Raw genomic sequence first — 16,957 nt, forward strand, 5'->3', positions numbered from 1 at the left:
AATGAAACCTTAACATCACCCATCAAGACCATTTCCAGCGTAAAATTTATGTTTTGACGTTGACACGACCAATGTCACAACTTTATCAACCAAATTCCATGAATCCTTATTTGGAGAAATTGAAGCAACAAAATTTGATTTTTTTTCGGAGAAAGATAAACACAAAAATGAATAACGAATTTTGGTAAAAAAAAAAAAAATAACTAATAAGGAATTGTGTATATAGTAGATAATGTGAATGATATTTATAAGAGACACAAAAAATGAGAGATCATTAGAGACGGTTAACGGAATACGGCGAATTAAGAAGAATAATTTTTTTAATTAAATTAATTTGAAGTTGCGGTTGCTAAAGTAGTGCTTTAAAAATAATTACCTTTCAATTGGCCACTCAATTCTCAACCGTAAAATGTGAAATGCCTGGTCGTGCATTATATTTTATTTTTAATTTATTTTCTTATTTTTTAATTGGTCATTCACTTCTGCATTTCTCATTTAATTGAAGTTTTATTTTTTTCTTAAAAAAAAATCTTTTATTTTTAATTTGTTTTTCTTATTTTTTTAATTGGCCATTAACTTCTCAACGGACGCATAGAAAAAACTGTCAAGGTGTATTGTATTTTATTTTTAATTTTTTAATTGATCATTAAATTCTCAACGGATTTATCGTGGAGAAAGATCGTGATGTAATAGAAGTTTTATGTTTTTCTTACAAAAAAAACTTTTTATTTTTAATTCATTCTTTTTATTTTTTAATTAGCCAGTAACTTCTTAAACATAAGCACGTATTATTTCTATTAATAGAAACTTGATATTTTTTTAACACTTTAGTTTGTTGACACGTGTCAAACTTGCCAATTTATTATGTTTGCTTTATTATAATGTATAGATTCATGTCCAATCATAAAATTTTAAATAATATTTAATGAACTTTTTCATGCAAAAATAGAGACAGTAAAAGTATATAAATTTTGATTTTTAGTGTTTGTGAGTGCTTTTTCGGTCAGTAATTTGTGATAATTTTTTTCGGTCACAAATTATTTTATAAATTAGTCACAAAATGAATTTTTTCTTGTAGTGAATGTAAACTCTTTTGAGGGAATATAATAGAAAATTATGTGTTTTGCAAATGTTTTTCTTAATTCATGAGAAAGAAATAGTCCATCACCTATTTTACATATAACAATTTCTTTATTGATCAGTCTAGTCCATTTCCTTTTGTCCATTGCAGGTCAACCTTTTGCCCAACACAATCGAATAAATATGGCTCAATATTGGTTACGGGTATTCGTGGTTGTCGCGGCCTAAAATTTCGAGTGTTTCTCGAATTCAATGGAGTCGCCACCAAAATTTATTTTAAAATAAGGAAAATATTGGGAAACCCTTAAAATAGTAAAAATAAAAAAAATGTGGTCTTTGAAACCAAATTTTGAGTTCGGGAGTCGATTATGCGTAGGGTAGGTATTAGCACCTACGACATCCGTTAAAATACGGTTACCTATAATTAATTGTGCAAGATTAATTTTAACTTAAGTATATTTATTTTTCTTTACTATTAAATATGAATAACAATTATTACTATATTTAAAATATGATTTTTGAAATAAATATGTACTTAACAAATAAAGGACGAAAAAAAGAAATTTTTATTTATGTGCTTGACAAGAATGTGATCTTGCTCCTACGTATCTCCTAGTGCGATGGAGAAATCAAAGCTACATAGTTCTTAGTTAAAAAACAAAATAGATGTGTTGAGTGTGTTTTAAAGAAAATTTGTTTTGTGATAAAAAAATGTTTTGACAAAAATGAAAAAATAAAATAGTTTAATTTGAATAAATACTTTAAAATACGAGTTTTAAGACGAATCAGGTTGTACAACTTGTGTCCCAAAACTCAAGGAATAAAGAAGATGTCACATCTAATTTAATCCTCTAAAAATATTTTATTGTTCTCGATTTTTAAATTGAGTTTCAAAACCACCAAGTAGTACAACTTGTGTTTTAATAACTCGAAGATAAAAAAAGTTACATCTAATAAATAAATCGATTTTAGATTAGTTCATTAAGATAAATAAATGAATAAATAAATAAATAAAGAGAGTTTTAGGACTATCAAGTTGTACCACTTGTGTCCTAACAACTCAAAGATTAAAAGATGTCACATCTAATTAATCTTTTAAAATTCGATTATAAATATTCTTTGCTTTTTAAAAAAAATTGATGTTAAATATGAAATAAGTTTAAATAATTCTGCAAAATAAAGTCAGTAGTAAACACACACAAAATGGTAAAAAAAAAATAAAATAAATAAAATAAAAATAAAAAAATTAAATAAAGAGAGTTTTAGAACTATCAAGTTGTACCACTTGTATCCTAACAACTCAAAGATTCAAAAGATGTCACATCTAATTAATCTTTAACATAATATTTATATTTGTATTTTTATGATGAAATTGATATTTAATTATGAAGAAAATTAAACTCTTTTTTTTTTAAAATAAAAAAAAGTAAAATGAATAGATTTAAATGGATTGAGATTAGTAAAATTTAAATGAGTTAAGATTAGTAAAATAAAAATGAGTTGAGATTAGTAAAATAAAAATGGGTTGAAATTAGTAAAATAAAAAATGAGTTGAGATTATTAAAATTTAAATGAGTTAAAATTTAAATGAGTTGAGATTAGTAAAATAAAAATGAATAGATATTAGTAAAATAAAAATGACATTAAGATTAGTAAAATAAAAATGGGTTGAGTTTGAATATATTTTGTTATTAACCCATAACCCAGGCCCAACCCAACTTAATAATCAAAAAGGGTCAAATCTGAAACTAAGAAACCCTAATTTCATTTGAGGAAAACGGCCAACTTGAGACACAAAGGAGGCGGCCAACATGAAGTTGCAAAGGAGGCGGCCAACATGAAGTTGCAGAGGAGGCGGCCAACATGAAGTTGCAAAGGAGGTGGCCAAACACGAAGTTGCAAAGGAGGCGGCCAAACACACGATTGGAACCAGGATGCGAAAACAGAAACGATGTGAGGGAACAGCGACGGTGAGGACGGTGACGGCAACCTCGGCGACGGTGAGGATGGTGACAGCAAACTCGACGACGGTGAGGAGGGTGACGACAACCTCAGCGATGGTGGCAGCACCGACAATGACATCGTCCAAGGGGTGAGTTTTTTTTCGTTTTTTATTTTACTTTCAAAAACAAAACTTATTTTTCTATTAGCTTACATTTATACGACAATAGAACTATGTAAAAGGAAGAAAATACCTTTTCTTCTTCTGGCTCGTTTCCTTTTGCTACTGCTTTTGCTTTCTCCTTTTTTCTGTTTAAGTATTTTTTCTATTCGAGTTTGATTTCTCCTTCTTTGTATGTTTTTTATCAGTGGTGTTCATCCCAGATCCTGCACTTTGAAATTTTATAGGGTATATTTATAGAGTTTTTTATGTGTTCAGTTGCTTTCTTTGTCTGCCTTGGTCCTTCTCTATCTATTTCCTGTTTAATGTTTTGATTGCCTTGCTCATCATCTGCATTTTTCCTACACCTCTGATGCATTCATGGTTTTGATTTATTTGTTTTGATCTGTTCTGTTGCTGAGCTTTAATTTGTCCCTTAGTTTATTTTTTAAACTCAAAATTTTGTCTCTTTGTTCTGCACAAAGTGTACCAAGACTGACTTAAAAAAATGTTTTTATGTTTCTCAAATTAGTTAAAACAGGAACAGATGCACCAATAAGCATGGCTTGTGCATCAATGGCAGTCATCATCAACATTAGAGGGTTTGGCAGTGAACAAAGTCAGCATGGCTTGATCTGATTTGATTTTTATTGTAATTTATTTTTGGCTTTATTTTTGGTTGTAAATTGATTGTAATTGTAATTTAAAAATTATAACTTGATTTAGCATTGTAAATTGATGAACCTACTTATTGTAAATATAATTACTTCATTTTTTAATATATATTTCCTTTTTTTAGTTTATTTTTAAATAAGTTGGACAAAATTATGGTACTACAGTGGTTCATAAAACTAAATTGATCTATATTAATGATTTAATTAAATTTTTCAAAACCACTTTAGAAAAAATAGATTAATTTCTCAAACTACTAACGCCGTTCAATTTTAATCCGATTCAAAATAAGTTTATAGTTTCAAACCAGTTTAATTCATTTGAACCGGTTTTCCTATTAGAACTAAATTATTTTTTAATTGGTTTTCAAACCAAATTTTTAGTGATTTATTTTAAAATTGGGTTTTAATTTCATTTTATATTTATTTAATCAATTTGTACTAAAGTTTTAACTACATCTGGTCAATTTAAACGTATATACAACTATCTTTTAGGAATTATATATATTTTTCAATAGAAAGTTTGTTAACTTTTTAAAAGAAGAAATTATCATTCTTCGCTCAGGTTGTCAAAAAAAGAGAGGAGGGTTCCAACATTATCGTACATCTTGAATAGAGGTAAGAATAGATTATGTTATGTTGCGATTTACAAAACTTAATTAAGAATACAAAGTTTTTGAACTTTAGTAGTTTTTTTAACAAGCTAATTATAAAAATGAATATCATACTCTAACAAAATAACTTAGAAAATATTTCTCATTCGAACAAGTGTTTCTTCCTTGGAATTCTAACATAAATTTGGAATTATGAGTTTGAGTTCTTCTACTCTTTTCTGATTTTTCGATGATATTATTTTACAGCCTTAAGTATCTATTTATAGATAAAATTATGGCTTCAATTTAGTTCTTGTTAAATTCTAAATTGTATCTTCATTCCTAGCTTTATCAATAATGATCTTATTCAAAAATAATTATGAACAAGATGTTTTTTGATAATATGTTTTTTGACATTTTTTTCTGAATCCAATATGAGTAGTTCGTCTATTTTGATTATGTTTGTATTTTGTTCATATTAAGTTTGTAAATTCTTCAAATTGATTCTATACATATATTGTTCATATTGAGTTTGTTAATTCTTCATATTGATTATCTTCGTATTTTGTTCAGATTGATTTTGTAAATCCTTCAGATTGATTATGTATGTATTTTGTTCAGATGGAGTTTGTAAATTCTTCATATTGAGTTTGTAAATTCTTAATATTGATTTTGTTCATATTTTGTTGTAGATAAACTTTGATCAAATCTTCTTCAAATTTTGACCATATCTTCTTTTCAACTTGGTCAAAGATTTTCTTCAATCATAAATCTGAAATAACTTTTATTTTAGATTTTCTTCAAAAACATTTGACCATATCTTCTTTTCAACTTGGTCAAAGATTTTCTTCAATCATAAATCTAAATCAAATCTTATTTTAATTTTTCTTCAAAAACATTTGACCATATGTTCTTCTCAACTTGGTCAAAGATTTTTTTCAATCATAAATCTGAATCAAATTTTATTTTAGATTTTCTTCAAAAATATGAATCTTCTTTCACACTATGTGATGTCAAATATATTATTCTCATAAAATACTTTTGTTCACATCAAAACTAAGTATAAAATCAACTTCGTTGCAACAATCTCCCCCTTTTTTATATGATGACAAAACTGTATTTTTTATAACAAATTTTCTTATAAATACATTGACTCCTCCTTACATAGTGCTCCCCTTAAGTCTAAGTATTTTTTCTCCCCATATTATTAAACATCTTTCTCCGCCTTTTCTCATCATACAAAAAGACTTGAAAGTGAAACTCGACTTCTTTTTTATCTGAAGTATAAAACTAAACTACTCTAAGGTTGGAACAACATCAGTTAGGAGAAAGAATATGATTTAGGTTTTTCTTGATGAAGTCAAACATACCTTCAACAAGTGGTTTGGTGAATATGTCAGCCCATTGATGTTCCGTGTCTACAAATTGGAAGCACACCTTTTTGAACAAAGTCCCTAATTAAATGGTGTTTGATTTCTATGTGTTTAGCTCTAGAATGAAGTATAGGATTTTTGGTTAGGCAAATGCCAAAGGTGTTGTCACAATAAATGGGAATGTTGGTTTCTATGAGCATATCTTATTATGAACAAATTATGAGCATATCTTCTTGTGAACAATATTTTGACCATATTTGCTTGTGGACAATATTTTGACCATATCTTTTTGTGAACAATATTTTGATCATATCTTCTTATGATCAATATTATGGTTGTATCTTCTTGTGAATAATATTTTGACCATATCTTCTTTTCATCTTGGTAAAATATTTCCTTCAATTATAATTATGAATTGTATCTAATTTCATAGTGTGACTCCCTAAATCCAAATTGAAATAAAAAGTAAAATGCACTAGTTTTGAAAGAGATTTGCAGCAATTCCGAAATAGAGTATAAAAAAAATTAAAATATAAGGCTCAGAACGTCACATTCACACTTGCACAAGACGTTTGCATAAAAATTCTTAATTAAAAACCTTAAACATCAAATATAGCTGAGGTTTATTAAACAATTATTTCTGACATAAAAACATGTTCAAAACTTATTGTGTCTCCTCCAATTCTGAATTTTTAACTGTTTAAATGGACAAAAAAATATTCGTGCAACTATTTTCATACACTTTATGCAATTAGCTTTCAGATCGTAGACCCTCCACTGTCACTAGAAAACCTTATGGATACATTTGAGTTAGCACAACCTCACTTTATCAACGCAAAACGAATTCTCTCTGTAGTCCAATTATTTTCCAAGAAGTATATAGAGTAGGAAAATTATTCTTTTGCACAAATAGTTTTTGAGTCAGTGGTATTTTGTATTCTACCTACTTGCTCATTTTTCTTAAAACTTTGATTGTTGTTAGTTAGAGTATTGTTTTTGCAGACATATTTGATCTCATCTATGATATCAATGTATAGCGGTTCTCCAAAAGACGGAAGTTTGTTCAGCTTCATAGTAGTGTTATTATTGTGTTGTTGGGAGATTTAGAACTATGTATCATTTAATAGATAAAAGAATAATGTTTATCATTTAGATTTAGAAATGTTTTATGTTGTCCAATTATTAGAACTATGTATCATTTTGATTTTTAGTGTTTGTGAGTGCTTTTTCGGTTAGTAATTTGTGATGATTTTTTTCGGCCACAAATTATTTTATAAATTAATCACAAAATGAATTTTTCTTGTAGTGAATGTAAACTCTTTTGAGGGAATATAATAGAAAAGTATGTGTGTTTTGCAAATGTTTTTCTTAATTCATGAGAAAGAAATAGCCCATCACCTATTTTACATATGAGAATTTATTTATTGATCAGTCTAGTCCATTTCCTTTTGTCCATTGCAGGGTCAACCTTTTGTCCAACACAATCGAATAAATATGGCTCAATATTGGTTAGGAGTATTCGTGGTTCATAAACTAAATCGATCTATATTAATGATTTAAGTAAATTTTTGAAAACCACTTCAGTAAAAATAGATTAATTTCTCAAACTACTAACGCCGTTCAATTTTAATCCGATTCAAAACATGTTTATAGTTTCAAACCAGTTTAACTCATTTGAACCGGTTTTCCTATTAGAACTAAATTATATTTTAATTGGTTTTCAAACCAATTTTTTAGTGATTTATTTTAAAATTGGGTTTTAATTTCATTTTATATTTATTTAATCAATTTGTACTAAAGTATTAACTACATTTTTTTAATTTAAACGTATATACAACTATTTTTTAGGAATTATATATATTTTTCAACAGAAAAATTGTTAACTTTTTTAAAGAAGAAATTATCATTCTTCGCTCAAATTGTCAAAAAAAAAAAAAGGGGGAGGGTTCCAACATTATCGTACTTCTTGAATAAAGGTAAGAATAGATTATGTTATGTTGGGATTTAGAGTAAATAGACCGAATCCTATAAATAATTTATGTATTCTTTGTTTTGAAAATCTGAAAATACAAAATGGAAAAAAAATAATAGGAATTAAAATAATTTTCTACTTATTTGATTTTGATTTTGTTTTTAAATGATGATTTGATTTTAATTTTGTTTTTAAATGATGATTTAATTTCATTTGATTTGATTTAACTTGATTTTGATAAAATAAAATTATTATTTAATTTTGATTGTCAAATTTCATAACACTAAAAAAGATATATTCACGGATATTCATAAGAGAAAGAAGAAGAAAGCACTGACTGGCCGCCGAAGAAATTAAGGGGAACTTTAAATTCCTATATTCATAACTAGTGAACAAAAAACAGTAAATTTTTATTTTAAATTTTTATTTGTGAAAATTTTAGCCTATTGAAAAAGCATGTGATGTAGTGCCTAGGTAGAAAGGATCCATGAAGATTACATTAAATTAATTTTGGAGCTTATTGATTATTTCAAACTAAGATTTTTATCGAATCAAAAACATTTGTTACATAATATAAAACTACAAAAGCAAAAGACAAAGTACTTGGTAAGGAATCTTCAATTCTTTCGGAATATTATTTTAATTTGGTTCAAGCCATAGGTTTTTCTCTTCCTTCTTTGACAAATTTTTTTCTCTAGTATTAAATATGAACATCAAGGCAATTTTCCTTATCTAGATTAACCATAAGCTCTAACCATTGCTAGTTTTAGAGGACCTCAAGGTCCAAGCAAGAGAAAAATGTTTATGCACTTTCACCCCTCCAATCCTTGAGGTCCATTTCTTAACCAAATTTGACATATTTCTTACTTGATTATGCTTCCATGGAATATTCATGTCCAATCATGATTTTCCATTTGCAACATTCTCGTTGCTTAAATTGTAGGTGAATAAAAGGAAAGAAAATATTAAATTAACTACACATAATGATGGTCTCTAATACCAAACCCAACAATAAAATTATCACATCTAATTTGCTCCAACCACATATACTGCGAAAAAATATGTTCAGAAGCATGATCCATTCTGAATCACTAAATGATATCTTCAATAATATTTCCACCATAATAAAATCAGAGCTTCAACTGAAATCAACCAAGTCTTATTGTATGTTCGGATGGAGGGTTTTGGAGATGAGGAGAGTGGAGGGCTTACTTTTATCTTTTAAATTACAAAGTTTTTTTTTAAGTCAAATAAGTGTCATTGATGTATTATGTGATCATTTATCATGTTGTTTTTGAATTTTTGTTTTTATTATTGATTTATGTAAGCCTAGTCTACATCATGAGGAGTAAATGGTACCACATGCACAAGAAGTAGAGAAGTAGAGGTGAAGGTTCATTGCATTGACATATATTTTTCTTTCTATACGAGGAGTGTGATATATGTGATCTTTCGATTATATATTTGTTTTTTTTTTTCTATCTGCTACTGGCTATTATATCCATGAATGGAGAATTATTCTCTCATCTATGTTTTGATTGTTCTAAACTCTTGTTGATATGTCACTTTATACTTAATAGAGTTGTAAGGCTATCATATTATGACATTGGGATTGAGGCTAATAAATATGATTTTTATTATTTCATTGGTTTCAAAACTACTAAGTACATTTATTTATTTATTTATGAGAATGATTGTATGGTTTTAAGCAGCCAAAAAAAAATATTTAACTTTTGATTTATGATTTGGTATTATGATATATGATATCTTTTACTTTTTGAAATTTTCTTAGTCTATTTGGTTGCTACCATTTACCAAAAAAAAATATAAAATAAACTCTAAATTTTCGCTCAATATATGTAGAATAAAATATTTTGGGTTTAGAGTGTCAAAGATATCTCAGCTGATATCTATGGTGCGTCACAATCTGATTGGTTATGAATATCGTGAGGTGTTGCTCTTCACACATCCTAGCAAATCCCTGGTTGAGATGGGTAGACACACCACTTCACTTTCACTTAGGCCTGGACCAAAGTCAACGGGTCAATATCTTCCCCCACTCCAAAAAGATAAGTTGTATGTGAGAGTTTCCCTTCGAGAATTGTACTGGGCACCCCCTCCTCCCAATTTTACCTCTCACCCCCACATTTTTTTCTAAAGACCATTTCACCCTTTTATTTTGTATAAAACCATAAATATTTGAAAATTATAAACTTTCGAAATAATAAAAAGTTAGTTTTTTGATATTTTCGAAAGTTTTGTTAAATTTGAAACATTCGAAATTTAATTTTCCAGAAAATTTAACCAATTTTGAAACTTTTGATAATTGTCAAAGTTTCGAAATGCTATCTTCCCGAAGATTCTGAAACTTTGGATAAATTTGAAAGTTACGAAGTGTAACTTTCCAAAAAATATCAAAACTTTCGAAAGTTTCGATGAATTTGAAACTTCTGAAATTAGATATCAAATTTATTACTATAAATATATTACTATTTATTACTATAAATTTATTATTATAAATTTATTATTATAAATTTATTACTATTTATTATTATTAATTTATTACTAATAAAAATGTATTTCAGAACTTTGCATGAATACCAAAGTTTCAAAAGTTTCAAAATGTTGGGAAAAAATGAACTTCGAAAGTTTCACGTTCATGGAAACTTTCGTAATTTGGAAAATTAATATTTCAAAAATTTCAAAGTTTCGAAGTTTATCTTACTTTTGGATTTTGAAAGTTTCAAATATTCGAATGTTTGCAAATGTGATTTGGACAATTCAAACTTTTGAATAAAATGAATAAAAGAAAAAGAGAATTTTTTTTGGGGGTTTTAATAATAATATTAGGGGCAATCTGATATTTTTTTTAATGTTATAAACATAGATTCAAAAATATCATTAAAAAATATATTGACTTAACAGTAGAGACTAAAATTACTTGCAAGATAATTTTGTAGGCACTAAAACATATTTAATAATTTTATTATAACATCTAATCAACTTATTAAATATAATTTTAAAATTTCTTAAAAAAAATAATTCAAAATAACCATATTATATTAACTACGTATGTTTAATTTAAACGTATATACAACTATTTTTTAGGAACTATATATACTTTTCAACAGAAAAAATATTAACTTCTTCAAAGAAAAAATTATCATTCTTCACTCAAATTGTCAAAAAAGAGAGGAGAGTTCCAACATGATCATGCATTGTGAATAAAGGTGAGAATAGATTATGTTTACAAAACTCAATTAAATACTTGTTTTAAATGCATAATGAAGTTTTTAAATACAATTAGAAGCCTATTTGACATTTCGCTGATATGCAAAGTAAATAGACCGAATCCTATAAATAATTTGTGTATTCTTTGTTTTTAAAATTTGAAAATACAAAATAGGAAGAAAAAAAATTAATAAGAATTAAAATAATTTTCTACTTATTTGATTTTGGTTTTGTTTTTAAATGATGATTTGATTTTGATTTTGATTTTGATTTTGATTTTATTTTTAAATTATATTTGATTTAAAATTAAATCAAATCATCTTTTAAAAGCAAAATTTAAGAAATCAGACTAATACATATTTCAAATTTTCTACTTATTTGATTTAATTTTTTCTTGAATGATGATTTGATTTGATTTTGATTTTGATGGCTGTATATATACTCCTCATACTGTTATAGTGTATCAACATCTAAACTTGTACAATTTTCACAATTCTTATTAAAAATAATGGACCGAAGGATGAGGTTTTGGGATGTTGCACTAATAGTAATGGTATGCATGAGTGTAACAGTGACAAAGTCAAACGGTGCGCGTCCTTTGAACAACCAACTTCAAGAAGGGACAGGGGTAAAATGGGCTTTCCTAGTTGCTGGTTCTAGAGGTTATGGAAATTATAGGCACCAAGCTGATGTATGTCATGCCTATCAAGTATTAAAAAGTGGGGGTCTTAAAGATGAAAATATCATTGTTATGATGTATGATGATATCGCCGATAGTATAGAAAATCCAATCCCTGGCGCTATAATTAATCAACCAGATGGGCCAGATGTTTTTCAGGGCGTTCCTTTGGTACACTTTTTCTTTGTATATTTTTTTTTATCAAAATTCAAGTAATTCAATGTGATTGTACTAATTTCAACCGCAATCCAAACAATCACTCAATTTCTTTCAAATTAATTTAGCAATTATATGAAGTTAGTCTTTTTTTTTTATACAAAATTTATTTTTATTTAATAATTGAATTTGTTACATTTATATTCTACAAAATATTAAAGAGTGAAATTGTAATATGTTCCTTTTTTATCCTATTTTATGTTTATTTATTTTTAAAAGTGAAAATTTTTTATCAGGATTATACAGGACTGGATGCAAATATAAACAATTTTTACGCAGTGCTTAGAGGCTACAAAAGTGGTCTTATTGGAGGTAGCGGTAAGGTACTCAATAGTAAGCCTGAAGATACCGTATTCATTTACATTGCTAGTCATGGTAACAAAGGGATAATAGGTTAGTAACATCTATTCATTTTTTCTATAATTTGCAATGCATATGATTAATAATTACCTTTTATTTATATGTAATATTTTATTAATTTTCTGTAATAATAACATTCCTATGTAATTCTTGTTCTCAATCATGGTTTTTATTATTTGCATGTATTTGTGTCTATCAAAACTACTTATATATCGTATCATTTATCACCACTACACAAATTAATTAAAAATATCTTTTATAACTTAGCTAATTATATTTTATTGCTCTTTTTATTTTTTATTTTTAAATATTTCATTGTTCCACCCGAAACACGTTTTAGATAATACATTTTACGCAAATTATACTCTCAAGAAGAATAATTTGATAGATTTTTGTGGGTAGGAGAGTATCCACTCTGTAGTATATTTTATCTCTCTACGTCTTGATATTTGGAATATGTATTTTTTGTAATGTAATTAAGGTTATAGCACTTATTTATGATACATAGTTTATTTTGTATATTTAATTTTGTAATGCATATGTTTATAAAGAAAAACACTTGAGATGGTAGTTCACTGATAAATGCTTAGCCTCATAACTTTAAGGTTTAAAATATATTCTTTAGTGTTATTTTAATTAATAAAAAAAATTACTTCAATTTTTAATAAATTATAAGGAATGATTTTTATTGATGGGAAAAATATCATTATTTGATCAGGATTGCCAGATGACAACCTTATATATGCCGACCAGTTCTTAGAGAGATTGAAAATCAATTACAAAAAAATGGTATGTTTCCTTCTATATATTGGAAATATCAACTTCAAAGTGAACAATATTTGTAAAGAATAAAAAATATATCAAGATCAAAATAAATAAAAATAATTAATGTTATACCAAACAAATACTTTTAATTGAGGTTCGACAATGCATTGATTTTTTATTTAATTTAATAGAATAAAGGTGATATACATAGAATCATGTAACGCTGGGAGCATGTTTGAAGGGCTTCTTCGAGATGATCTAAATATTTATGCAACCACATCTTCCAATTCAGATGAGAATAGTCATGCGTTTTACTGTCCAGGTGGAATAATGCCTCCACCGCCTACTTATACAGTTTGTTTGGGTGATTTGTACAGTATTTCTTGGTTGGAATTCAGGTATGGTTAAGTTATTCAATACTTTTTTTTTCTTTAGTTTTTTTTTCTATAGATAGAGTGACAAACACCACATAAAAACTCACAATTCTCACTCTCATCAGTTTGTTTTATTGCATTTTGAGATTTCCAATGCTCTTAGGAACAAAACTAAGAGTTTGAGTATATATATTAATATATTATACTATCCAAATAATCGTTAACAATCCTCCATTTTTTATTGAACCCCTCTTTATAACATCACATATAAATAGATATTACATATTTTTTGTTTTATTTATGAAACAGTGACTTTTATGATAGGGCAAACAAAACTTTGCATGACCAATATGATGTTGTAAGTCGTTCAATCAACTCTATACATACATATGTGAACATACTGTCAATTCAATATTAAATACTTGCAATTAATGTACAGACGTGGTTTAGAACACTTTTTACTGGTGAAGAGTATATGTCTCACGTGATGCCATACGGAAATATGACTATGAATGAGGATTTACTTGAAACATATCTTGGACGTGCTAAACCAGCTAGAGCTAATGATAACTACCATTTCAATAGAACTACAACTCATGAGCATTCCAATAAACGATTTAATACGACAACAAGATTGGTCAGCCAACAAGATGCTCATTTACTTTATCTGAATCTTAAGGTTATTCTTATTTCGATCTCTTATTAAGATATGGATCCTTTATCGTTAGCTTTACAATGTAACCTATTGTAGAACATTAGATTATCCTTCTTAATCTTAAGATCTACAACAGGATAACCTAATGGAATACAACAGGAAACATTGTAAAGTCGAATGTAGAGTATTCAAAATCATCTTATTGTGTATATTTGTTTAATTGAAATTTGAACATAAAATTTATTTCAATATTGAGAGGACAAATTTTTATGAATAATTTTAGTTCATTGATTTTTTATTTAATTTAATAGAATAAAGGTGATATACATAGAATCATGTAACGCTGGGAGCATGTTTGAAGGGCTTCTTCGAGATGATCTAAATATTTATGCAACCACATCTTCCAATTCAGATGAGAATAGTCATGCGTTTTACTGTCCAGGTGGAATAATGCCTCCACCGCCTTATTATAACGTTTGTTTGGGTGATTTGTACAGTATTTCTTGGTTGGAATTCAGGTATGGTTAAGTTATTCAATACTTTTTTTTCTTTAGTTTTTTTTCTATAGATAGAGTGACAAACATCACATAAAAACTCACAATTCTCACTCTCATGAGTTTGTTTTATTGCATTTTGAGATTTCCAATGCTCTTAGGAACAAAACTAAGAGTTTGAGTATATATATTAATATATTATACTATCCAAATAATCGTTAACAATCCTCCATTTTTTATTGAACCCCTCTTTATAACATCACATATAAATAGATATTACATATTTTTTGTTTTATTTATGAAACAGTGACTTTTATGATAGGGCAAACAAAACTTTGCATGACCAATATGATGTTGTAAGTCGTTCAATCAACTCTATACATACATATGTGAACATACTGTCAATTCAATATTAAATACTTGCAATTAATGTACAGACGTGGTTTAGAACACTTTTTACTGGTGAAGAGTATATGTCTCACGTGATGCCATACGGAAATATGACTATGAATGAGGATTTACTTGAAACATATCTTGGACGTGCTAAACCAGCTAGAGCTAATGATAACTACCATTTCAATAGAACTACAACTCATGAGCATTCCAATAAACGATTTAATACGACAACAAGATTGGTCAGCCAACAAGATGCTCATTTACTTTATCTGAATCTTAAGGTTATTCTTATTTCGATCTCTTATTAAGATATGGATCCTTTATCGTTAGCTTTACAATGTAACCTATTGTAGAACATTAGATTATCCTTCTTAATCTTAAGATCTACAACAGGATAACCTAATGGAATACAACAGGAAACATTGTAAAGTCGAATGTAGAGTATTCAAAATCATCTTATTGTGTATATTTGTTTAATTGAAATTTGAACATAAAATTTATTTCAATATTGAGAGGACAAATTTTTATGAATAATTTTAGTTGGAAAAGGCACCAGATGATTCCATGGATAAGTCAAAAGCTCAAATTGAGTTAGATGATGAAATTTCTCATAGAAAACATGACGACCAGAGTGTATATCTCATATGGAAACTTTTGTTTGGAGAAGACACACCCTCTACTATGATGGCAAATCTTCGTTCAGTCGGTCAACCTCTTGTCGATGATTGGGATTGTCTTAGAATGCTTGTAAGAAAAATATTAATTGACTTTTATATATGCATCTATATTGCTTGTTTAATGGCTTGCTAACACAATTTTATCATGCAGAAAAATACATACGAACATCATTGTGGTGTCTTATCACATTATGGATTAAAATACATGCAAGCCTTTGCTAACATGTGCAATGATGGCATTTCCAAGAAGCAAATGATTGCAGCAGCATCTCAAGCTTGTCATGTGAAGAACGATGTTCCTTAAATTTAGAATTAGTTTGTAGTGAATTTTATAAATTTAACGGTTGTGAAATTTTTGAAGTAGGTTAGGTTTTAATATGAGAAATTAGATTTTAAATTTTAGTCTATATTTCTTTAATCAAATTTTATTAGGTTTTGTAGTATTTCTAAACTCTATCTGATTTTTCTAATTTGAACATTTGTGAAATTTTTGAAGTAGGTTAGGTTTTAAATTAATTTTATATTTCTTTAATCAAAACAATCTTGTTCCTTCTTCTTCATCAGTCTAAAATAGTTCAAATATAGTAGAAGAAGAAATCTAGAAAAACGTGAAAGTTGGAGAGGTAGAGAGAGGCGATGTGGCGAGAGGAAGAGATAGAGCGAATGTCAAGCACGGCAAGGAAAAGATAGTAAGATACGGGGAACTGAAAATCTGATACACGATACGAGAAACTTGTTAAATTATTTTTTAGCAACATTATTGACTCATAAATATTGTCAAGCCTAAATAAATTAAAATTATTATTAATATTAAATAAAAATTTAACTAGACTGTCTTATCGTGTTTAATATTTTATATTTTATAATTAACTAAATAAGATATATTTATGTATCGTGGAATTTTTTTAGTTCTGAATTTATTTTTAAATTAAGTATATGCAATTTTAATTTACAAATATTCAAATTATTATTAATATTAATAGAGTAATTATAATTATTAATTTTTAACTATTTATTTAATTAGTTTCACTTTTATAAAATAAAATCGGATATATTACAATTTTAATTTATAAATTTTTCACACTATTATTATTATTGTTAATAGTGTAATCATAATCATTAATCTTTAACTATTTAATTATTAAACAAAAAAAATCAAAATTTAGATATTTAGTTTTAAAATCGAAATCTAAAATTTATAACAATTTGATTACAAAATATTAATTGTCAATCAATTATAAATATACACCAAATACAATTAATTGCAAATGTCTTTTGTTTTGTTATTTATGTTCTTTACTTGATTAACTATATATTAAA

General features: G+C 27.0%; 1 protein-coding gene across 1 annotated transcript; it reads left to right on the forward strand.

Moving 5' to 3' along the window:
* Positions 1-11,529: 11,529 nt before the first annotated feature.
* LOC101492543 (vacuolar-processing enzyme gamma-isozyme-like) lies at positions 11,530-15,941 on the forward strand. Its single transcript, XM_073368234.1, has 11 exons — positions 11,530-11,871; positions 12,153-12,309; positions 12,995-13,065; positions 13,240-13,439; positions 13,725-13,773; positions 13,855-14,094; positions 14,389-14,588; positions 14,872-14,920; positions 15,002-15,241; positions 15,501-15,707; positions 15,789-15,941. Exons 1-11 carry the CDS (start codon positions 11,530-11,532, stop codon positions 15,939-15,941), a joined length of 1,908 nt encoding a protein of 635 aa, XP_073224335.1.
* Positions 15,942-16,957: the final 1,016 nt, after the last annotated feature.

The sequence above is a fragment of the Cicer arietinum genome, chromosome 5 (genome assembly GCF_000331145.2).
Source record: "Cicer arietinum cultivar CDC Frontier isolate Library 1 chromosome 5, Cicar.CDCFrontier_v2.0, whole genome shotgun sequence".
In the NCBI taxonomy this organism is placed as follows: Eukaryota; Viridiplantae; Streptophyta; class Magnoliopsida; order Fabales; family Fabaceae; genus Cicer; species Cicer arietinum.

Coding starts and splice junctions, on each gene's coding strand:
- LOC101492543 (XM_073368234.1), top strand. CDS start 11,530: ATGGACCGAAGGATGAGGTTTTGGGATGTTGCACTAATAGTAATGGTA. Junction 14,095..14,388: donor TACTTTATCTGAATCTTAAG/GTTATTCTTATT, acceptor AATAGAATAAAG/GTGATATACATAGAATCATG. Junction 15,708..15,788: donor GGGATTGTCTTAGAATGCTT/GTAAGAAAAATA, acceptor TTTATCATGCAG/AAAAATACATACGAACATCA.